The sequence below is a fragment of the Zosterops lateralis genome (genome assembly GCF_965231275.1).
Source record: "Zosterops lateralis genome assembly, chromosome: 6".
Classification (NCBI taxonomy): domain Eukaryota; kingdom Metazoa; phylum Chordata; class Aves; order Passeriformes; family Zosteropidae; genus Zosterops; species Zosterops lateralis.
Genome location: NC_139761.1, coordinates 44,600,295 through 44,623,940, shown reverse-complemented (window position 1 = coordinate 44,623,940; position 23,646 = coordinate 44,600,295). Strand labels below are relative to the sequence as shown.

General features: G+C 39.1%; 1 protein-coding gene across 1 annotated transcript in view; it reads left to right on the top strand.

Annotated features, from left to right (window-relative positions):
* Nucleotides 1-23,646, top strand: part of LRP5 (LDL receptor related protein 5) — a 130,964-nt gene that overhangs the window by 10,107 nt on the left and 97,211 nt on the right. Inside the window, exon 2 of the mRNA XM_083863891.1 lies at nucleotides 20,985-21,381. Coding sequence (XP_083720017.1) covers nucleotides 20,985-21,381 — 397 coding nt within the window. The remainder of the gene's footprint in view (nucleotides 1-20,984; nucleotides 21,382-23,646) is intronic.

The following is a 23,646-nucleotide window of genomic DNA, read 5'->3' as shown; positions in this document are numbered from 1 at the left end:
CAACTGTACTTTTTATATAGACTTGAATGCCCGATGTTATGAGTTGATACAGAATTTTAAGGAGGAGAGTTTCACAGTTGCTGAGTATGGGACTGGAATTCAGTATACCTGGGTTTGTTTTTGGTGGTGTTACCAAAGCGTGCCCTGAAGGCTGTGAACTCTCAGCATTTTGTCTGAGAACAGGTGACAGTGATGCAAAAATGGTCTCTGAAAGCATCTTGGAGTGTTTTACACAAGAAGCACCTCAGAGCAATCTTCTCCTGTGCTTATGGTTTTTAAATAACCATCTAGGTGTAAACCTGCTTTGTTTGACTCCACTGCATTGTTCTCTTAATGACTGTTGTTCCACTAGAGAGAAATGAAGCCTCAGACTAACAGGATGATAGGTAAGATATTCCTTAAAAGGCAGGGCAATGAGTATTTTATTCATCAAAATTGTATGCCTGATCAGTGTTCTGCACCTAAATATTTGACCTTGCATAACCACTTTCCACACCTTTTGCAGTCTTTACTTTACAATTTCTGCATGCTATATCACTTTCCTATGTTGGTAATATTTCTTCTTCACTTGAAAGCTCTTCTAGGCAGAAATCTTGGATATTGTTTTTAAAACTTTTATCTACTTCCTTTGTGTTGTTCCCCCCACTCCACTGACTGTGAAGAACCAGGGTTGCTAAAGGCTGAAATGTCTGTAGGTGGGTAATTTTTATTACCTAGTGGTCAAGAGAGCTCTTGGGAACTTGTTAGGTTGCTTCCCTAAGTAGGATGATGAGGCAGCATCATTGAATGGAAGGCAGAAAAACAAACCCTAACAAAAACAAAAAGCCAGCCCCAAACCACCCTTCTATTTCTGGCAGTTTGGAAAAGCTGCCTGTTGTCCTTTTAGCATGTGGCTCCACTAACCTTGTCTGCCCATGACAGAATTGGTACAGCTGGAGAAGCTGCAGCTGAGTGTTTGAGGATTGCTGCTTTTCATCCAGTCTAGGGCACAATGGAGAGAAGATGAGCATGTAGAAATACTTTGCTTGTGACCTCTGTTGATGTTGTCTCTCGACCTGCATGGTCCAAATTAAGATTTTCTTTGTTACCTGTGAAAGATATAAGTGATCTAGGATTCATTTACCTTGGGTATTAACCGCCTTGACACATCTGGTCTTTCACAGTCTTGTGACTGAATTAGTTTGTGGAAATAACTCTGGTTGCTGATTCCCAGGTTGTGGAACTCCTGGCATCTGGAGATAGAGCACATCTGGTGCTGGTCCTCAGAGGCAGAATACAGCCAGCCCAGAGCTTATTGCGTGTGGGGAATGATGCAAGTGACTTGTTTTCTCTGAACAATGGCTATGGGATCTTTGTGAGTGTTGGCCTCTTGCCTAGTTTTTTTGTTTTTTTTTTTTTTTTTTTTTTTTTTTTTTTTTTTTTTTTTTTTTTTTTCCTGAGGAAGTCTGTGTGCGGTGAGGGAGGATGTGGAGTACTGTAAGTTCTTGGTACAGCTGACTTGGTCCTCCAAGCAGTCTTTCCTTCTTGATATTGGTGCTGTTATATATGCAAAAATGCCTGCTTCTACCTCTGCAGAAGACACTTGGTAGATACAGATAAAGATTCTGGGGGCCTGTCTTTTGTGCTTTTCTGGCTCCTGGAAGTCTGTGCAGTCAGTGTTGCAGGGCCATAGAAGAAAGTTTTCTTTCTAAAGGAGATGTACTGAAGTACTCATCTTTGAGGAACTTACTTGGGGCCTGTTAGAATCTCCTTCCTTGTGCACATTATAAGGCTTTTGTAGGGTAACAAAACTTGCTTTGTTTGAGGTAGAATATGAATTCAGAAATCTAACAGCTATTCCACAATTACTTCCCCTGGGGTGCTGGTATTTTGGAATGGTTTCCCCACAAAGATTAGTTCTGGAATACTTTATTATGGTCTTATATTCGTCTTGGTCTTGGAACTCATTTCACACTGCGGGGATTGAGAGTGAGTTACAGGCTCATGTTACTGAATCTGAGCATCTGCTGGTCACATCCTGATGTAAACTGTTTCATTATCATGGTTGTTTATAACATGTCCCATTTCCATACACTTGTTGATAGCCTCTTAGGACCCTTTTGTCCACAAATGGTCGTTTCTGGGGGCAGAAGCCTTCCAGGAGTCTGTGGGAACGCTTTGGGTTACATGGCAAGAGTGTCTTTCAGACACATTTGGCCCTTGATTGGCCATGAGGCAGAAGTAGGTGGGAGGATTTGTTTGAATGGACAAAAGGAAAAATATTGATTTGCTTGGGAAGCCATGGTGTAGGACAGGTACACTCAACTCGTGTGTACTAGTGTGGGGTAGGAATTCATTCACTAGTAAATTCTGCTGTTCTGTTTTTTAATTACTGTTAAATTCTCCAGGCGTTTAGATCCCTGACCATTAGTTGTGAGGAAGCTGCTTTATACATTCTTTCCTGCTTATTTTGAAACCGTAGCATCAGATATATTTGGTTTTTTAGTGTGTGTGGGGGGGGGGATTGTTGTTTTGTTTGGTTTATTTGTGTTTTTTTGGGTTTTTTTTTTTTTTTTACTTATCTAAGTTTTATGAATAAAACCTTGGTGTTCGTTGGAAACTAAAATGACATCAGGTGTCCCTTTGCTGATGCACAAGTGCCATTGCTGTTGCAAACCACTGTGTTGGCAGGAGCTGATCAGTGGGTCAGTAAACCTTCTCAGCAATTCAGGGATGATGTTCCAGTACTAATGAAAAGTTTTTGCGTGGTTTTTTAAGTCTTGGGCATCAACTGGAGATTGGGGAGATTGCAGGGATAAAAATATAATTTGTCAGCTGCTGTGCTCTGAATTCCAGCTGCATGCAGTGCTTTCTCCTGTTTAACTTGTCCTCCACTTTGTGAGGCAGAAGCAGTATGCCAAATTCTACAAAAACCTCCGATTTTCTCCAGGAACTAATTTTGATTTTTTTTTTTTTTTTCTTTTAAAATTAAAATGTTTTGTGTGCAAGAACAGAGCAGTCAAGCACAGTGGGGGATGTTTAAACATTATGTGCACACACTTAAAACTGCAAAAAGAAATTTTAGCACCAGTTTGTTATTATAAAGTCTGAACTAATGTTGGCTGTTTATAAAAGGGAATGGACTTCACGGGCTTATTTTCGTATTTAAACTTCAGCAGGACACTGGGAACAGATTACTGTGAGTATTTGAGTAACTTGTGTTTGCTTAGTGTGCTTGGCAACATTTCTTTTAATGAAAGTTTAGCTTTTAAGCTATTCAAATTCAATTCCAAAACTTTGGCCTTCACTGGGAAGGTAAGATGACTGGGAAGAACAATCAGTGTGGGGGTTTTTTTGTTTGGTTGTTTTTTTTGTTTGGGTTTTTTTGGGGATTTTTTTGCGGTTATTGATGTGTATGATGTCATTTGTAAGATCTCTGTTGTGTATGTGGCCAGACATGACTGTGTTTTATTATCTTTATTCAGAAAGACTTTGAAACATGGAATGCTAATTTATTCAAAGCATTGTCATAAATATTGCTTAATCCTAAAAGGAAGATTTTTTTTTCTGGGATGATCCCCAAAGCCTGGCAAATAGATCAGTGTACAGAATAGGCAGGCACAGAATGCTTTCTCCCACGTTTGGCTGAGCATGTGCCAAGTGTATGGTCAGACTCTGCTGGATACTACAGATCTCCCAACTTCAGCTCCACCTGTTGCACTGGCAAAGCAGTAATGGTTTCAAAATTCTTCCCAATGTCTGAAATGGCACAAAACTTCCTAGTTCTGACAGCTGCAAATGCATGTTAAAAAAAACAAGGTTTCCTGAAACTCATCTATTGGCTACCTCAAAGGACATCATTCTGTACAGCTGTAAGATTCACACTGCCAGAAAAGACCTGAATTTGATTTATTTGCAGTTATTCCTTAGGTGTTAGTTATTTTTTTTACTCATCCCCAGAGGCTTATTTGACACAGAACTCAACAGCTAATTCCCTTACTGCTTCCTAATCCTGGAGAATGGTTGTTGTGGGGGTTTTTTTGTGTGCATGTTTTTTTTTCCCCCCTAATACAATATATAGGCACAGATCATGCAGATGGAGTTGCAACAATGTAATGCCATTCAGTGAATTTACAAATTTTATGTGTCTTAGAGCCTACTGGGAACTTTTTGGAACTGATGATGTTATGCTAAGCCAGAAGGAGCTTGTTGGCAACACCTCGTGTAGATTAGGACGAGGCTGTGTTTCAAATGGACTGTTTTGTCCAGTGGTTTTAGTCGAAGCAGCATTCTGCTTCAATTCCACTCTCCTTCTAGTGACAGCACAAAAATATGTGGCCATGTAGTAAACTAGGCCTGAAAGTAAAGTAAACCTGCTTAATTATCTTTTGCTTTGTGGGATGTCTTATCCTTACTCATTGTTTTAATTACTATTTTATTGCTTTAACTTCCTTCTGTTCTTCGTCACTCTTCCCCCTCCGTTAAGCATATTATTAATAAATTCCTGCATCAGAGAGGAGAAAGAGCAAGACTGATCTATGACATAGGCTAAAATATGACTTGAATCAAATTTTCTCTAGTCTAATAAAACTGTGATACTGAAAGATCAAGGATTTGATGGGTCTAACATATTCAGCTTTGAAGGAAGGATGATGCCACATGTTTCTGTACAATTCACATGTTTTACAGCCTGTGACGTTCTCTGTGTTAGGCATTCTTTTTTAAATAAAAAAAATTAAAGCTCTCTGTTATTTTTGCAAGTCTTTAATTGTTTGTGCTGCACCTCATTAGTGACAAGAATAGCATCTTGGAGAATCTTCTGAGCAATGCAGAAATGGAGCATGTGTTCGCATTTATAGTGTGATGTGATGTGAAGGAGGGTTAATTGTATGGATTAACTGTTCTCTGGAGTAGATAAATGTTTTCTCCTTTGATGTTGTGGTGTCCTTGGACAATTAATGCATGAGCTGAAGTTTTTGGTTTTAAAATTTCGGCTTAAGTAGTCTTTAGAAATGTTTGGTGTCATTTGATGTCAAGTCTTATTGCCTCATTAAGTGCATATATATATGTATATATGTATATATAAAAATGTCCTCTGTATTGTGAGGTTTTATAAAGGAAACAACTTAGTGCTATAATCAGTGGAACACATTCTTGAAAGGTTTTAGATGCCCTAACTTCCTCCAAGTAAAACTTAAGAAAGCTGATGTATATCATATGTTGATAATAACATAAGGGAAATAAAGCATCTTTCATTTCAGAGCTTCTTGATGCACAACAGTGAATGGGTGATAATGACTTGTAGTTACTGGCCCCTGGGTGGCTTTTATGAAGTAAGTTGTTTTTGAATCTCCTTGCTGCAGAGGTCGTAACATGTATTTAGGTCCCCTTTTTAAAGGAGAAAAAGTTTTAATTTTCATTTGCATCTTAGTTCGTTTCTGTACCAGATGAGCTTGATAAAGGACTTCCCTATTTCCACTTGGTACTACTATTGTTGCAGTATTACAGTATTTTCTGTAAGGACAAGCTGATGGTTGCCTTAACTCTGAGCAATTATTTAGTTACAGGAGCTACCCAAGTTTAGCATAGGATGGCTTTTGTCAAATGTGCTTTGAGTTAGTGCTTGTTTGGTGTGGCTTGGGGTGTTTTTGTTGGTTTTGTTGGTAGGTGCTTTTTTTCGTGTTTTTGAGGAGAAAGCAGTTTTTCATTAAAAATGTATGCTTTTGTGGTCTAGTTTATACCTAGTTTTTAGAGAAGGTAGAATTTTTCCTCTGGTTTGACAATACTCTGGCTGTTCAGCCTTCCCTTTGAGACAGTGCATCAAAGGTTAGGTGAATGCAGACAACATGTTCAATTTTCTTGTCTTTCACAGATGAAATTTAAGGTGTCTTCTGTTTGCTTTTGAAACTATTCACATACGCCTTGCATTTGGGGCATGATATATTTTTAAGCAAATCTTCCATCTTCAGTATGTAGGAAAAAAGCCCTTCCCTGAGCATGTAAATCTGTGGGTTAAATTGGGTTCACAAGCCCCTATTGTATTATAAGAGGGCAGATGTTTGTTTTGTATTTAGTCATTGTCATTCATACCTGGAGGGAGTTACTTAAATGTAAATGTTCATTTCTTGCATGCATTTCATGTTTATTAACAGTCTGCTGCACAGTCTTAGTTATAAAAAGTTAAAATGCAGTTTTTACTTGACAGTGTGCTAAGTGTCTGACATTTCTGGATTGGAAACACAATTTTAGGCTGTGAGATATACATAGCTTTTTGTAATAACAGTTGTACTTTGTGTTGGTTTTAATAAGTAAAAGGATATGAACATGTTTGTAGGAATCCAGGAATTTTAACTCTGAAACAGTTTGCAACAGCTGGAAATAGAAGAGGTGTAAAACTGGTTGTAATCAGCTTACTGTGCTAAGAGGCTTTCACCAGACAGAGGACAAATGGCACAGATCCTTAGTCCAGCTGTGAGTGTGCTCAGTGCTGGGCAGAGCATTGCAGGGCTGAGTGTGTTACATGTGTTCCACCTCAGACTCCCAGTCTGGGCTCTGAAGGACTGCAGTATTAGTTAATTTTTCTCAACTGTTGTGTGTGGTTGAAATAGTTGTTTGGAATACCATCAATCTGAAATGCCCTGGATGTTTTCCAGACACCAAGAGAGTAACATTCCTGCTGTGAAAGTCCTGGGTCATGTCTTCATTGCTGAAACAGGTGTAATTAGTACACTGATGCTGCAATCTTGATGTAAAATTCCCGATAGAGTCAGTGCAATTCTGTGCAGCTTACGAAATCTTGGGTGAGGAGTGAAATAATGCCACTGACTTTTTACATGATCTAAAATTTCCAGTTCTCCCCAGGCACTTTTACATTAAAATAGCTATCTCAATAGAAAAATTACATCTTTCTCTTTAGCAATGAAGGCTCAGCCAAGTGGTGCAAAATGCAGGGTGGGGAAAAACAATATGGTGCATAAAACAGGATGATCAGATCACTCATGGCCACACATTGCTTGAGTTGTAGTATAAACAAATGCATTTTGTTCTGCCCTCCATGATGCTGCTTCCTTGTGTAATGCTAACAGGCTTGTGCCCTTCCTTTGGAAGAAATCCTATTGCTTATCAGAAATCCTGTTTCTTATTTGCAGTACACCTTGTGTAGGCTGCTAAAGGAATGGAGGATTTGGGGTGGCCGAGATAATTCCTAAACCATTCACTGTAGTAAAATCTATGCCTTTAAAAAAAAAAAAAAAGAATTGCAAGGTAGCTGGAGGTATGAAAAGACAGAAGTCACTCTTGTCTGGGAAGAAACACTGGCTATGGTTCTGCTGTGCTCCTGATTAGCATGCTGGGCTCTTGCCTTGGTTGTGCCGTGGACTGCATGACCCTTAATCCTGGTCCTCTGTGGGTTTCCTTTCATTCTTTGCCTTGTGTTGATAGACAGCAAGTTTGTCAGCTGTGACAATCCTTCCCAGTGTGTCCACACTGAGTCTTTCAGGGTGCAAATCACAATTCTGGCTTGTAGGTGTCTCCACAGTATGAATGACCACGATTCACGTTGTGTAAAGTTTGTTGTTTTCTTTTTTTTTTTAACCCCACCTCGTTTCTCTGCAGGGACAAAATTGGCTTTCTTCTGATCCCCCTCCTTACCCCCCCTTTATGTAATGAATTTCAGATTTTTTTAGATATTCATTTCCTTTCTTGTTTGGGAAAGGCAGATATGTGTTGGGTTAAAACAATAATTAGGCTTGGCTGTTTATACAGGTGGGGAAATCACATGTACAAGGAAAAGGAAGAATTAAGTCTTGAAATGACCTGGGAAGAATAGAATAATTTTTTTTCTTGTTGTTTCTTAGCTCTTTCTGGAGTTAACCTGCTGTCCAAGTTGAGGTGCACCATGCTTTTCTAATACCTCTCCTACTTTATGTTTCTTTAATGTGAGTGTTTGATGACATTGTGGCAGCTTCTCTTGCTTGTGCAGTGCAGTTCATTTCTTATGCCACTAAGATGTTACTGAGACTCACATGAAAATTTCAAGAGGCAAATAAGACTTAACTTGAAAAATAGCTAATAATTTGTCATAGCTCCACATGGAAATATTTAAAAATCTTTAGTTTGGGAGTTTGTACGTGGCTAGGTTTATGCCTAGAGCATAAGAGTGTACAGCAGACCTGGGCATACCAATGTATTATTTTTTATAAGGACAAAACCTCTTCTAAAGTTCCTTCCCCTGAGCACTGTGTGGACAAGGCACAGCAGCACTAGCAAAGGTGCTCTGGAGGTCTGTTTGTAATGTTCTGTCTGCAGCTGAGCTGGGCAAAGAGGTTGCCTTACAGCTTTTTATAAAATCGATATACCTTTTACAAGCAAGATCCTTTTGGTAGGATCAGCTCAAGGAAAGCAACTGTGTGTGCAGTTAAAAGGGCAGATTTCAGGACACAGAAACGTCTGTGGTGTAGTGGGGGACTGGGGGATGGGGAGTAACACTGGGGAGAGGCAGGAATGGGTGGCCGATTCAATCAGAGAGCAGAACAAAACCCATCTGACCCAGCCCAATGCAAAGGGCAGATTTAAATCAAGATGCCTCCTAACACAGTGTAGCTGCAGTTTGATTTGAACAGTTTCTGGTTTTTTGCAGTTTTATAGCCTTCCCTTGGTGCACCACCGCAGCACTTCTTTAATATTGTTTTTAGTCTCCTTTTTGGGTTCTTTGTCTTTGATTATATACCACATTATCAGTAGATGGATGTCACACAATTCTGTAAACACCAGAATTCAGCAGACACCAAGGAGAGTGACCAGTTAATTATCTTGAGATGATACAGAGCAGTAATTAAATGTAAAAACAACAAAACAAAAATGTTAAACAGCTCCTATGTAACTTACCTTTTAAAGCCCCAAATTTCCATTGCCTCTCAGATTTTCTTAATTTTTAAATAATTACCTAGACTCAAAACCTTTTCCAAAAACCAAATGAGGCATTCTGGGGCTGAATTCTGAAACATGTTTCCCTTCTTGCACATGAAAACTACTAGTCTATAAATTTAGGTACAGCGCTAATGCAATCTTCTTTCTTTTGTATATTATCAACACTTCTCCAAATGTGGAGACTCTTTTATTCTGGAGGATTTGAACTGACAACTGTGTTTTCTGGAAATGTCCTTAGATTCTACTTTGTGGAGAAACAAATAACATAGATGATGATTTTATGTTTCTTCAGCTAAGCTAGGAGAAGAGCTTCCTTTTTGTAGTTCCATCAGTACCAAGACTCCAGATAACTTGCATGACAAATACTGACCTTAAAAAGATAAAAGGAGCCATAAGGAATTGATTTGGTTGCATCAATGTTCTTGGCTAAAGCAGAGTCATCTTCTGCAAGGAGTGATTTGCAAAGCTTGGAACAGGTTGTTCTGTTTATTTGCTGCCTTTGAGGTAGTAAATTAAGTTCCAGTGATATAAGTACAAGCACAAGGTTACAGATTTCATTATCTGAAATAACCTTTTTCACCTCATCCTCTTTTCCTCCTTCCTAACAAGCTCTCACAAAAACTAAATCTTGAATATTTGACTGGAACATAGTGTGCACAAAACCCAGAAATCCTGTCTGCAGCTTGGCACTAAAAACTTCTCTTAACTTTACACCCTCTAAAGCTCAGTATCATGTAGCAGGTTGCATTTAACAAGGTGGTTTTATTTGGGAATATTCTTAACTGTAAGAAGAAAACCACGACAAATTGTGGAGCCTACATTTGAGACTTGACTGTGTTTTTTGTTCCAATGAGTAACATTTGTTAGCAGCTGAATCCAGCACATGCTATTTCTGAGTCTCTTTTTCTGCAATTTACAAATACAGTACATATTGTACCTTTGGTGGAAATAGAAGTAAAATAACTTTTTTTCAGCTTTCTAAAGAGTTGTGTTTTTTGGAGTTAACATCTGGAACTGGAACTAAAAATTGGAAACAATTCAGATCAGAAACAAGCATACCTTTGTCAAGCCTGTATTTGTTCAAGTCCTGGATAAAATTTGCAAGCCAAGTTTTCCGAATTATATAGAACCACTATTTTATCCATTAAAAGTTTGGAACCCTCATCACTGTGTAATCTACTATTATTGGCCAGACAGCTGTCTGCCAAACCAAGGAGGAATACTGAAAAAGAAAAAACAACAAAAAAGAACCTTGCTCCCATTGACATCCAGAATCTAAAAAGGGGACACTGCAGGGTTTTTTCCATTCATGGATTGACCTGAACTGTTATTCCCAGAAAAAGTCATGTTTAGATGTTCAAGGAAGTCACCCTTTTGTCTGCATTCTTCTTAACCAGTTTATGCAGAAGTAGGACAAATCTTCAGTTTCCTTTGCAGTTTTAAAATTATTGAGCATATCATGGGGACAGGGGGAAATCCACGCCTATTGCATTTAGAATAACAACAGGAAAATTGTTGCCATGTACTCTGCATCACAGAATGTGAAACATCCAAGTATATTTTTTTCCTGTCACATCCCCCAACCCTATTTTTAAGCACTGCCTTCTGCACTTACCCATTTTGGCAAAGCCCAACAGCAATATTGTGTAAGAGACTACTTCAGTGCCACTTCTGCTTATTCTAAAATCAGAAAATATCAGAAATCTCAATGGACAGGCTGTTTCCCACTTCTGTGGGTACGAGCAGAGTGCCATATTAATTCTCACAAAGAAAACTGTTGTAAGTTCTGTGTGGAATATGGTGAACACTGTTATGGAATTGAAGCTATTGTTGGTGAAGCTAATGGTATTAGGCAAAATGCAGGTTGGTACTTTAAAGAATCCTCAATCAGAGCATGAAACCCCACTGACAAAGCAATGAACCTGCTGTTGAAGTGAATGTGCCTGTGATAAGAATCTCTATTTCTATGATGATAGCTTCTCAGTGACTTGCTGAGTGATTTGCCTCAGAACATGGTTGTCAGAGACTTCTGAACTGAGCTTCTAGCAGAGGTAGGGGCACTATGGGCTTCTGCATGAGAAACGCTATAAAGTAATAATCCTCTTCCTTCTGTGCAAGTAATTTGTCATTAGAGGTTACCCACACCATTAGTTTTCTTGGCCCAGGGTTATAAAGTGTAGATGCTTAACAGCATCTTTCACTCTTAGGGGCAGCAGCACAAAGACATGGCTTTGTACAGCTGGAGGAGGTGATCATTCAGTGCAGGAGGCTGTGATGGGTCTGCAGAAGCTGCTTGGTACATCTTGAAATAGCAGGTGGTGTGTGGGATCTGTGAGAGCCTTCCTTGTGTCACACTGTTCTTAATTTAACACAGAGGAGGACTGGGGGCTGCCTGTGGTGCCAGTGGATCACCCATGTGTATGCCATGGGTCTCTGCTTCCCAATTCCTCCATTTTGGCACCATGTTGGACTCGAACCTCCCAATGCAGACCTGTGAAGTACTGCTGCCTACTTGTTCTTAGAGAAGGGAAGTTTTCACCTTTCTTGTGGGGTTTACTGTCTTCATTTAGAGTGGGGTTTTCAGTGTATCTTGGGAGCTTTGGCTTTTCCATTAATGGAAACTGTCAGTTTAAGCTCCCTTGGAGTTCAGTGCAGGTTCTAATCTCTGACTGACACCAAATGTAAAAGTTGACTTGTGAGATTGGAGAACGCTCAGTTTAGCAGCCATTTTCACAGTACTAGTTTCCAGAGCTTGTTGGTGGTGTCTGTCTGAAGCCAATTCCCTAATCCCCAGTAGATGGTATATTTGTATTTAAGCTGTCATGTGTATTGTGGTTCTTGAATAGCAAATTGCAGCAGAAGCCTCAGAAGAACAAACAAGTGGTTGTGAACAGTATACTGCTTTTGGGAAAATCACATGTATATTTTAACCTCTGTAAAAAGCTCGGGTGAGAACTTTCCTGAGGTCAGGAAGATGTGGGGGTTCAGACTGGAGAGATTTTATCTGCTTAACATTAGCTAGTCAGGATTGCATGAGGCTGCAGTCCTTAAAACTGTTTGGCTGAACACCAGTTGTGCATTGCACAGAGAGAGATTGCCAAGAACCAGTTTTGCAATAATGTTTAGAAATTTCCTCTAACAATACAGACCAAATAAAAAATGCTTTATGCTCTAGTGAATCATGTTCTTCTCTAAATGTTTAAAGTGCCTGCAAGTCTTATCTGATGAGTATCCCATTGTAAGTTGATGTCTCCTTGAATCACAGCTGATATTTTGGGTTTTGTTTAGTTTTTCAGTGGATCTTTAAATATGTTCTGTATGCTGCTTGGTGGTCCTTGTAGTGTTGTCAGCTCTCATGGGCTTGGCTGTCGTCCTTTCCAGCTGCTAAAGCTGTGTTAGAAGATGAAATATGCTGTCCTATGTAACCAATTTCGATATTTGCTACAGCACTACCAAGGGCAGTCTGAGAGAGCCATTGCCTGGTGCACCAGGAGAGGCTTAATGGGTGTCTTGGGAAAAGAGTTTGAGACCCCCCGCCTTTAAAATAATGTGTCCATATAGAAGCGGTCTTAAACACATGTATCTCGCTTCCAGGATCTGCAGAGATGCAATTGCACTGAAGTATGCACACTGAATCCAATAATTTGGCTTTTTCGACATGTGATTTGGTTTTTTTACTTGAAGTAGGTAATATAACTAGAAACAGGACAGGAGAATAATGAATAAGTTCAGGGCATGTTGTTGGAGATTTTAAACATCTTTAATTGCGACCCAGCTAAATAGAGAAAATAGTAAATTTTGTAATTTGTGTAGAGTACCTTTGCTGGAGTTCTTCAGAGCATTCTCTTCAGAGAAATATTTTGGCATCTCTTGACCAAGGGAAATAAACTAATTTCAGCCAGTGAAGATGAAATGGTATATAATCAGTGCTATATTTTGTTGTTACTGCTAACATTATTATTTAACGACTAGGCTGCCAAACAAAACCAGTGGTCCGAAGTAACTCTCATCCTCCTAAAACCCTGTCATTATTGTCTGTGTGGGAACCCTATGCAATGTGAAAAATACAACAAGATCTTCAAAAGAATTGCTGCTTGTTTATTTAAAACAAAAGTAACTCGAAGTTTATTTAACAATATTTTAACATTACTATTTGATAAAGCTCTCTGTTTTGGGAGGACAACAGAAACAGTGATGTGAATTACTGAGAAGTTCAAACTATTTTGTGTAAAACCTGGCATAAACACAATCAATCCCAGACCCCCTTAATCAAGATTTTCAGTGAAGCAGTAGAGGGAGTTCAGTCCACTGAGCTCTTTCTTTTTTATTTCAAGACGCATAAAATAAACTGCTTTCTTGAGGCAGGAATTAACTGTACAAAAACTGTATTAGGGGAATGGCTATCCAACTGCTATTAAAAGTCACCTTTTACAAGCAGTTTTGTAGCTTCTGTAGTGTGCTCCAGAATTTTCCAGAATATTCAGAGCATGTTCCTCTCTGCATTGTGTCTGCATTCTCTTCCCCATCAATGAAAGCCACAAAGCCTAACCTGATCTAGTTTCTTCAGTGTGTCCTTTCTCCACTGGCTAAGAAAAACTGAACTTCAGCCTCTCATGAAAGTGTTTGCTGACTGGTCTGTTGTTTTACTATATTTTTATCTCACAGCCTTCCCAGTTCCTTCTTCTTAATGAGAAGAACAAGCTTCATACATTTTCTAAACCCATATAAACCTTTTTAATAACCTTTCTGTGGAATCTTTCCAGTTTGCTGCTGCTAAACCAGATGTCCTTTAAACTTGTGTAATTTATTTCTGTAGCCCATTTCCAAATATATTTGTAGCTAAAGCTATGTCACTTCTTGTAGGTGCATTAGTGGATGAACAGCCTTGCTTCTGCCATAGCCTGATAGCAAATAGGTCTGAGCACTGAGATCCTGTCAGTCTTCTGGTGTTCTGCAGGGATACTTGAGATAATACTTAGCACATATAAACAAAACTTCTACCAAATACATTCTATAATATGGGATACTAGTGTGGACTGGATTACTAAACACTGGTGTATGCCTGCTGTGACCATGTGAATAATTTAAAATACAGGCTGGCAAAGGGGAAAGTTTACAAAAATTGCCTGCTGTACACAGTGTATGTAAATGGATGATGTTCTTAGTGGTCTCATCCTGAATTTCAGACCTTGATTCTAAGTAAAATCAGGTAAAATGGAAAATAATCCTTCTTGTTTGATAACCAAAACACCTCACAGTTTGGAAAGAATAATTCCTATCAAATGGATTGAACAGGAGGGTTAGAGGAATGGGATGTAATTTGGAGAAGGAGTGTATTTTCATCTTCAAGTAGTGCTATAAACCAGCCATCACTGAGAGGATCAGCTCACAGAGAAGAGAAATCTTAGTCATTCAGGAATGAAAAGCTGAGTGCATCACTGAGCCTTTTGTTGGAGTATCTTCAAGTGCCTTACTTGAGCATGAGTGGCTTCACTGCAGCCGTTTGAGATAATTAATAGCAGAAGAAAGGGTATGTTTGTAGCAGAAGGAATGATTTTTTATAAATTGTTGGGCTGAGGTTCCTGCTCAAGTTCTTTGCTAAGGGAGAAGAAATCTGTGGGGGTGAAATCAAGGAGTCCTGATCTTTTTTTTTGTGTTGTGCCCTAAAACTGTTCCACCTACCTCTGTGTTGGAGCAAAAATATTTTGTAATTTAATTATTACACTGGGAATGCATTTTATTTTCAATAATGTGTTTTGAGGATGACAGCCATAGCCCTCAGAAGACTTTAGTCTTCAAAGGGCTTTACCTGGCAAGCTGAAACTTGGGTTGAGTATGTGCAGTTAGTACAGGAAGGTCAACGTTCAATCTTACCTTTTGACATTGATGATTTCCCAGCGCAGGAAGGACATTGACCTGCTGGAGAGTCCACAGGAGAGCACCAAGATGATTAAAGGGATGGAGGACCTCTCTTACAAGGAAAGGCAGTGAGAATTGGGGTTTGAGTTGGCCTAGTTGTACCTGAAGGGGCCAACAAGCAAGATGGAGAGAGACTTCTTACAAGAACATGTAGTGACAGGACAAAGAGGAATGGCTTCAAACTGAAAGAGAGTGGGTTTAGATTGGACATTAAGCAGAAATTTCTTTACTGTGAAAGTGATGAGACCTGCAGCAGGTTGCCCAGAAAAGCTGTGGGTGCCCCATCCCTGTCAGTGTTCAAGGCCAGGCTGGATGAGGCTTCAAGTGACCTATTTAAAGGTCTCCCTGCCCATGGCAGGGGGAATTGAAAATAGATGATCTTTAAGGTTTCTTCCAACCCATACCATTCTGTGATTCTATGACATCCAAGGTTGAAGCATCCATGTTCTTCAGAGTTAATGCTGGACAAGAGGGATCACTTTGTGTTGTAGAAGTGGTTTCTCCAATTAATTTATGGCTGTTGGGACCCTACTTACACAGTCTTGTTTCTGGACAGCAGCTATTTTTAAGTGTAGAGAGCTGATGCATGCTAATTACATATCCTGGCTAAGAGTTTCCGTAACATGGTGCAGCCTTGGGTGCAAAAGTTTTGACATGTTTGTTTTTTACCATCTTGCATGCCTGTGGTAGGGGTGTGTGGGGGTTTTTTGCTCTTTGGTAATAAATGTTTTTGTGGTTTGGGACATTGACTGCTGCAAGAATTACGCTATTCTCTCTGTCCAGCTGTACAGATGGCCTAACCACAGAGGTCTCCATTGCAATTGTCCTGTTAAGGATTGAAATAATATTTAAAATATAAGTTGGTGCACATGCTGTAATTTTGGATGGCTATTTTCGCTTGTATGCTTATTAAAATGAGACCCTCATTTTATGTTGTGTGCCAGGTTCCCAAGATCCTCAGTTGCTTTTCTTAAAATCACAGTTAAAACCTTTCCATGAACTTCAGCCTAGTTAACTGGTTTAAGGACTTGTAAGTTAGGCTTTTCTCCTGGGCTATACATAGGATTAGTGTTTGTTCTGTGCTTCTGGTTCTTTCAAGGGTGGAAATTGTGCATGTGCCTCAGTATTCTCATGTCTTTCTATTTTGGCTTTACGGGGAAGGAGGCAAAATGTAGGCATGTCAACAAGTATGAAGCAGTAGTATAAATATAACTTTTTAAAACTCTTGCTCGACTTGTCTTAGAACTGTTGCAGCTTTGCAAAAAACCAACCACTGATGACAAATGCACTGTTGATTATCACTCATGATTATCTCAGTCTTAATATGTATGTTGAGCCCTGTCAAACTGGTTTTTAGAAAGCCATTACTGAAAGTAATAGTAAAGACCATATAGTGCATTTTTCAGTTGTTTGTTCCATGTGAGTTTACTGGGGCTAACGGGTACCCCTGAAGCACTTAATAAAATTCAAGTGCTCTAAATGGTCGCAATTAAAACAATAGAAGTTAATGACCGAATTCAGAAACTGATACTGTTTATGGTTGTCAAGAAAATAAATTATACAGAAGTGTACAAATCCTCCAGTTTTAAGTTATGTCTGCACAAAACAACTTGCCTGATGCAGGTGAAACAATTAAAATTTAGTAACTGGCCACAGACAAGGAATGAGCATTTAAAGGATCAAAGGCAAAGCTGGAAATTGAACTCTTGCTTGATTCCTACCCTGCCTGATCAGGAGTGTTTCCTTTTCTGCAGTTAATAGACTGATGAGAAGCTCTATTTTCACATGGTTGTACAATAGGCTTCTGTGTAGATAGCTCACTACATTGTCAAGTCAAGGGTGTGTTTTCCAGTTAGCAGAAAACCACAGGAAAATTGGTGGGGTTTTGCACAGAAATAATATGTCTTTTTAGAACGAAGTGGTTTTGATCAAGTGCTGCACGATCCAAGTAAGATTGTAGAACAAATTCTGCAAGATTGCTGCAAGAACAAATTCTGTAATTTTGTGTAGTTAAGGCTGTTATCTGTTTAGAGTTTATTTGTGGGGTTTCAGGTTCTTTTTTTGTTTTGTCCAAAGACTGTGAACTACAGTTATGTACAGTTTTAAATATTGCCTATTATGGAAAAATATGAACTGTTCTAATTTTACTGAAAAAGAATACTTTTATTTTGTGACTACATTAATATGTCATTTCAGTTGGGTGGTAATAGACTGGATATAAACAGTTTATCCTCCACATTCAGTATTCATCTTTTCACTGTTTATTCTTTTATTTTTTCAAAATAGAAACTGGTGTTTCCCTTTTCAAGCAATTTGCAGTTGTCAAGAGTATTACTGATCAAAATAGAGCATAACACTCACTGTTCCTTTGAGTCTTTTAACCTTCTAACCATGGAATAACTTCTCAAGGGAGGCATATTTCCTCCTGTGAAACAAATAAGCTCATTTGAAGGTTAATGGTAGTCAGTTATTGCTGCCTGTTTTGGGTCTCCCCCATCCCTCTCTTCAGAAACTCCTGTTAACTTGCCTTCCAGTTTGCCTTTGTCAAGAGTTGTGCAGTAAAGAATTAAATGCATCAAGGATAAGAGTGTTCTGTGGACCATCAAGTCTAGTTCAGGACTGAGAAAACAGCATGATTTGGAAGGACACTGGTCTTCATATTCTTGGAAATGAAGTTTTGATTCTACTTTCATGTGGGATTCAAAATAAACTTGTACCGTGTATGGGTGGGATGACCTTGAATCTCTAGAATGGTTTATTGATGGCACAGCAAATCGGGTGTTTTGTCAATGTCATTTGTTTTGATGCTTTTTGAGCTTTGTTTCTTACTCTCATGTCTTAAAAACCTTACTGGTTGTCATTTTGTAGAGTATGAATGTGTCTATCCTTCTAGAAACACATTTGCTGTCTTGGTTGCCTGTTTCAGATTTACTGCTTACTAACTGGGAAAGTTGAAAATTTGAAAAGTTCTATGAACTTTTATTGAGACATCTTGGAAATTGTATTTAGTGGAAACTGCAGAGTTACCAGAACTAACTTTGCCTGCTCATGAGCCATCACATTCTGATCTGAAGTGATAAATACAGGACAGTGAAAGCAGAGCATTTAAGTACTTTTCTGACTTTTGCTTTATTTCTTTTATTTATATGAGAGACATGGGGGAGGTTTCTTCAGCCGCATTTCAGGCAAGAATTACTATAGAGAAGCAGATCACTGGCTTTTGTTGGAGTTTTTGTCTTTTTCTAGTTTGTTTGATTGTTTGTTTGTTTTCCCAACCAGTACTGCTCTCAAAGGGCTCTGTAACCGTTTTTAAAATAAAATTTGGAATCAAAAGACAGGTTGGTGGGGAAGAGCAGAGAACTGAATATAGTTTTCAGAATCAGACTTCTGCCTTCTCCTTTTGCCTTTCCCCAAAGGAAGTGGAATACTTACCTGTTCTTAAAAGGAATAAAGCCTAGCCACTTTCAATAATCAATCAGTTGAGTGTACAGTGTGGTGAAGCTCTAACAGAGTTGCAAGCAGGGCAGTGTGATTTCCCTGCTGGGTGCTTATGGCCTGCACAATGCTGCTGCACTTCATTCAGGACATCTCTGAAGAGCAGAAGTGACAGAGAACAGGGTAGTTAATGTGTTATCTGCCTGCTGCTGCCCCACTGTGTACAGCAGCAGGGAGGAAATCTGCTGAAAGGGATGGGGAACTGGGATAATGTTGATACTGATTGGATTAGACATTTTTCATGTCTGATCTTTAGTTAAGAAGCTGTTGAGTTCCTCAACAAGAGCTGTTGATTGGACTTGATATTTCAGGTTCATTTTTCCTTTGTAGTAGCATTAATAATGCCTTCAGCGTTATTAATGTCTAAATGAAAATCCATCTATTCAGATTCCTCTAAACATGTTTTTTGGACAATTTTTTTTTTTTTTTAAATTACATAGGCTTTTTACAGTTTTTATCTTTGACTGGATATGGGGCTGGTTTTGTGAGGCAGTGTGCATAACTTGAGAAAGTCTCTGCCCCAAAGAATTTGTGACTTACTGGGTGTTTGAATGGTGTGATACGGTGCCCCTTAAAACAGACATGGCTATGGGGAACCAATGAGCTGCAGAGAAGAAAACAAAGACTTGGTATTTTAGACTTCTTTATCTGTTTGCAATAACTAACCTGTCAGACTTTCCTGATACTATTCCTAGTGTTTTTAAAGGTGACTGAGAGAAGGACTTGGCAAGCCAGCAAAATTAAATAGGTAGGATACTGATGCTTCATTTCTTAACAAGTAATTCTCCTCAAGCTGTATAAACTTTCTTGAGGTAAATATTGTAGAGAACAAAGATACTACATCTTCAGTGAAACACTAATGATAACAATTGGTTCTCTTTACTGTCCAAGACCCTCCCTAAAACCAAGTGATGTAAATTACATCAACATACTCTTCCTTCAAAAAACAAAATAAAACCATCTCTTTCCTGACTTATGGGGAAAAAAAAGTCCACGGTGAATGATAATAAAAATGCTGAAATTTTATGCATGTTTTTGAGTTCATCTGAAGTTGAGTTGTATATTCTGACTGAGGTCCTTGGCCTGCACATAAACACATTAGCTGTTGTCAAGGATGTGCAGAGGCACACACTCTCCAGTGGGAATGTAGCCAGAGCCAGAATTCATGAGAAAGGCAATAGCATCTGACAGGGCTGCCAGCATTGCAGACCTGCAATTCTGACACTGTATATAAAGTGTCTTCTTTTTTAAAAAGTACAGGAGGAATTGAATCTGAAAGAAAATATCACAAAGTAACTCTTCTATATTACATGCAGTTACATGAATTTAAACCCGAAGATATTTATTATGACAGGCTTGAACCATGGGAGATATAACACGTGCTGCTCTATTCTGTGTGTTGTTCCTTGAGTAGCAAGTGGTTGGGCCTTTGCTGACTGTGCATTGGAGACAGCACATTGAATGAAATGGTTGTACATGAAGCTGGGAGTCAGCAGGTGACTGGTGTAGAACTCCTGCAATTACTGCTCAAGTTAGGAAAAATTAGGATGAGATTGGAGAAGCTGGGAAATCATTGTCCTTTTCCTCTTGCTGCCTCTTTCAGCTAACAGTATTCTTCACAAACACCCACAACTCATGTCATTGTCTGCATTCAAACTCCGTCTTGAATTTCTCTTGCAGGAGAGAAGACAGGAGCTCTGAAACTCTGTCTCAGTTTTTGCTGTTTGGGAGGGTGCTTGGTAGGAGCATTTCAGGGTGTTGTGTCTAGTGCTGTTAGCTTTCAGCCTGCTACTAAAGGGCATCAGAGCTCGTTTTCTGTGTGTTGTTACTAATTCAACGAGTTGAACCAAGCTTTTAAACCATGAAGGCTTAATTTGTTCTAATTTGTCTGTTGTCAGAACAACAGACAGAAGGTGTTGTTGAAGGTATTGTTGAAAGGTCTTCATTTGAACTCCTAACTGTGGAATGTGGGAAATGGATTTCTAGAGAATTCTCAAAGCCTGACAGAAGGCTCACATAATGCGCACCTGTATGCAAACCTTGAGATAAGAAATGCTGACATAGAAATGCCGTGGAATAGGATGGACAATGTTGAGAGAGAAATGGGACTAGAAAACAAATTTTAAAGGATGGCCTTGCAAATAAGACTAGATACTTTGGAGAAATAGGACTATGAAAGGTGCATTGTATTAGGACCCACAAGGGGTGATTTTAGATGATTGGCTTTAAGGCATTAACAGCATTGTGTGGCAAAAGCTGATAGGCCAAGAAATGCTTATAATGTATTGTAGTTAGGAAGTAGTTTGGGTACTGATTGTGATGGCGTGAATTATAACATCTGTATTGTCTCATCCTTCACATGAGACCGAAGATAGAATAAAAGCTCTCAGTTTCCTCATCTCTGGGTCAGAAAAGGGTATAATCCAACAGTGGAAGATGCTGTTCGCATCCCATAGATAAAGAATTGGGCCTGCTCTTCCATCTCTCTTTTACACCTCTGCCTGACATAGGGAAGGAAAAGATTTTCGGCTACTTGTGACACTTCCGTACTCCCTGCCCTGCTGGTCTGGGAGAAGAAATCCTCTGCCACACACACGCAGTCAGCTCTTTTACATCTGTAGATGCCTGTAATGCTAACATGCTTTCATTTTTTCCTTCTGTAGCATCTCCCTTCCTGCTGTTTGCCAACCGGCGGGACGTTCGGCTCGTGGATGCCGGAGGCACCAAGCTGGAGTCCACGGTGGTGGTCAGTGGTTTAGAGGATGCTGCTGCGGTTGACTTCCAGTACTCACAAGGCATCGTTTTCTGGACAGATGTGAGTGAAGAAGCCATCAAGCAAACTTACATTAACCAAACTGGGAATGTGGTGCAGAATGTCATCATTTCTGGTCTGGTTTCCCCGGACGGCCTGGCGTGTGATTGGATTGGGAAAAAACTTTATTGGACGGATTCAGAAACCAACAGGATAGAAGTAGCTAATCTCAATGGAACATCTAGAAAAGTCCTCTTCTGGCAAGACCTTGATCAGCCCAGGGCAATAGCTTTGGATCCGGCTCACGGGTAAATATTAATTTTTCTTAAATGCTTAAATGGATATGGTGGTGATTTATGTTGGGTTTTTAGTTCTAAAAAGAAAAAGAACAGATAGCCTTTTGTTTCACTTCACATTTTCCTGAGGTATTTTTCTCAAGATCTGTAACTGAACATATGTTTGAGCTTAAATATTTTGTGGCAAGAAATGGCAGCCCAGGCCTTGAGCCAAAAAGAAAAATACAGCTGGTTCTTAGGTGCCAAGCCAAATATCCAACCAGTATAATTACCTGGCTTATCCTGTTGCACTTTGGAAAAGTAATTAATTTTCCAAGCATTTTATTACTATTATTATTATTTTCTCAGTTGTCTTGTCTGGTAAGTTGACTTTGATTTTATATGTGATGTCTATTTAATATAGACAACAACATGTGCAAGTCTGCATGCGTTGGAACAGGAATTCTCAATTGCTATGCTCTGGTAAACAAAATCAGGATATTTTTAAGTGATGATGTTGAATAATAATGTTTGCGCCAGCAAGGGAAAGAATCCAGGTGAAACTGTGGATTCTCAATGCTGTAAAGTGACCATGCTAAGAAGTAGTAAAGAGTCCTTTTAGTGCTCTTAAAAATACTTGTGTATGTATATGGTTCCTCCCTCCCACTTTCTGTCCTCCCCAGGGTTTCACATGTGCTATTTGCTCTCCCTTTGTACAAGCAGTGCTGGTGTTGTGTCCTTTGGCCCTGGCATTTATTGCAGTGATGGCTGAGGATGTGCTGTGCTAGATGGACCTTTGTGAAAACGAGGAAAGAGACCTGAAGTGCATTTCTCTTGTGTGCACAGATCCACACAAGTGAACTGGTTTGCCACTGATCTGCTGCCATTTTCACAAAACTTTCTCAGAGATAACTTTATTTTCCTCTAGGGGTATACATAGGTAGGATTCTCATCTGTATGAAAATCTGGCATTAACTGCTATTTTTCACCAAGTCTGTCCTCTTTGTAAAATGATGCTGAGTTAATGCAAGGACTTAGTATAAACCATAAAAATAAAGTATTTGATGGTTTATCCTGCTCTGCGAGATGGTCAGTTTCTTGAGAAACTACCTGCTTCAAATGTGCAAGAAGTGAAAATGGAAACTAGGCAACAGAGGGAAACTTAAGATCACCATGCCACAAATTGGAACTTTGGTTGTCTTTGCAATGTTTCCTGCATAAGGTTTTGCAGATGAATGTGAGGAGTTGCAGGTACATTTATGATTAATACATAAAGGACATACAAACACTAAATAAAACTGTGGGTACTCAAAGAAACAAAATCCTTAATTTTGTTGACATGTCAAATGCTGGAGCTGCCTGTATCCTTCAGATAATGGTTGGAAAGATGCAGCCATTGCCAATAAAAGTGGAAGTGGGGTGACTTTCTTGGGCCAAGGGACTTTTCCAGAGGGGTTCTTATCCTCTTAATCCTACCTTCCTTACAGATGCCTTTAGGTGAAAGGAATTCTCCCCACAGCAAATTGTTGTATAGAGCTGTTTTAAAGAAATTAACAGGAATCCTGTTGTATCCTGATGGCAAATAATCTATGCAGAACTAATTAATGTTGATTAATTAGATGTAGAGTTCAGTAGTATATTTAAAGACAGAATATGATGTTAAATTAAGTATTTCATGGTGAGGTGGATTACAGAGAGTGGTATGGCACTTTGCATGAAATGCCAATGCCAGGTTTACTTCTTGTAAGTGGATGCAGTTCCTTGCCTTTTGAATGATTCTTTAAGTGTTGAATCATAGACAGGTTTGCCTAAAAAACTAATATATTAAACTTAAAAGAAAATTTTAAAAATCAGACATCACATATATCTGTGGAATAAAACATTCAAGTTTGCTTTTACAACCCCTTCATTTCATCTGATATTTCTGAAATATTTCCTGGGTGCATCCTTGAAAAATTGATCATGACATTTGATTTTGGCACAGCAGGCTCTGGGGTTGAGCTCCCATAAAACTGTATGTTCCTTGTTCCAGATATTCTCAGGGGAAGAAAAGTGGGTGACAGTGGGAGAAAAGAACCATTTAATAATTTTTGATTTGTATTTTTGTTAATAAGTTTTTGAAATCAGTGGCTAATACTGTTCCTACAACTGTCAGAACTGTATTAGAGCACCTGAGTAAGTTTGTGGGTTTTTTTCCTGGATCACGAAATCTGATGGAGTTCAGACTAGGATTCTTAAAACTGGTTGATGCAATCTGTCACTGGCTAGTCATTTGCTCTCAGTTTGGAAGAATTTCTA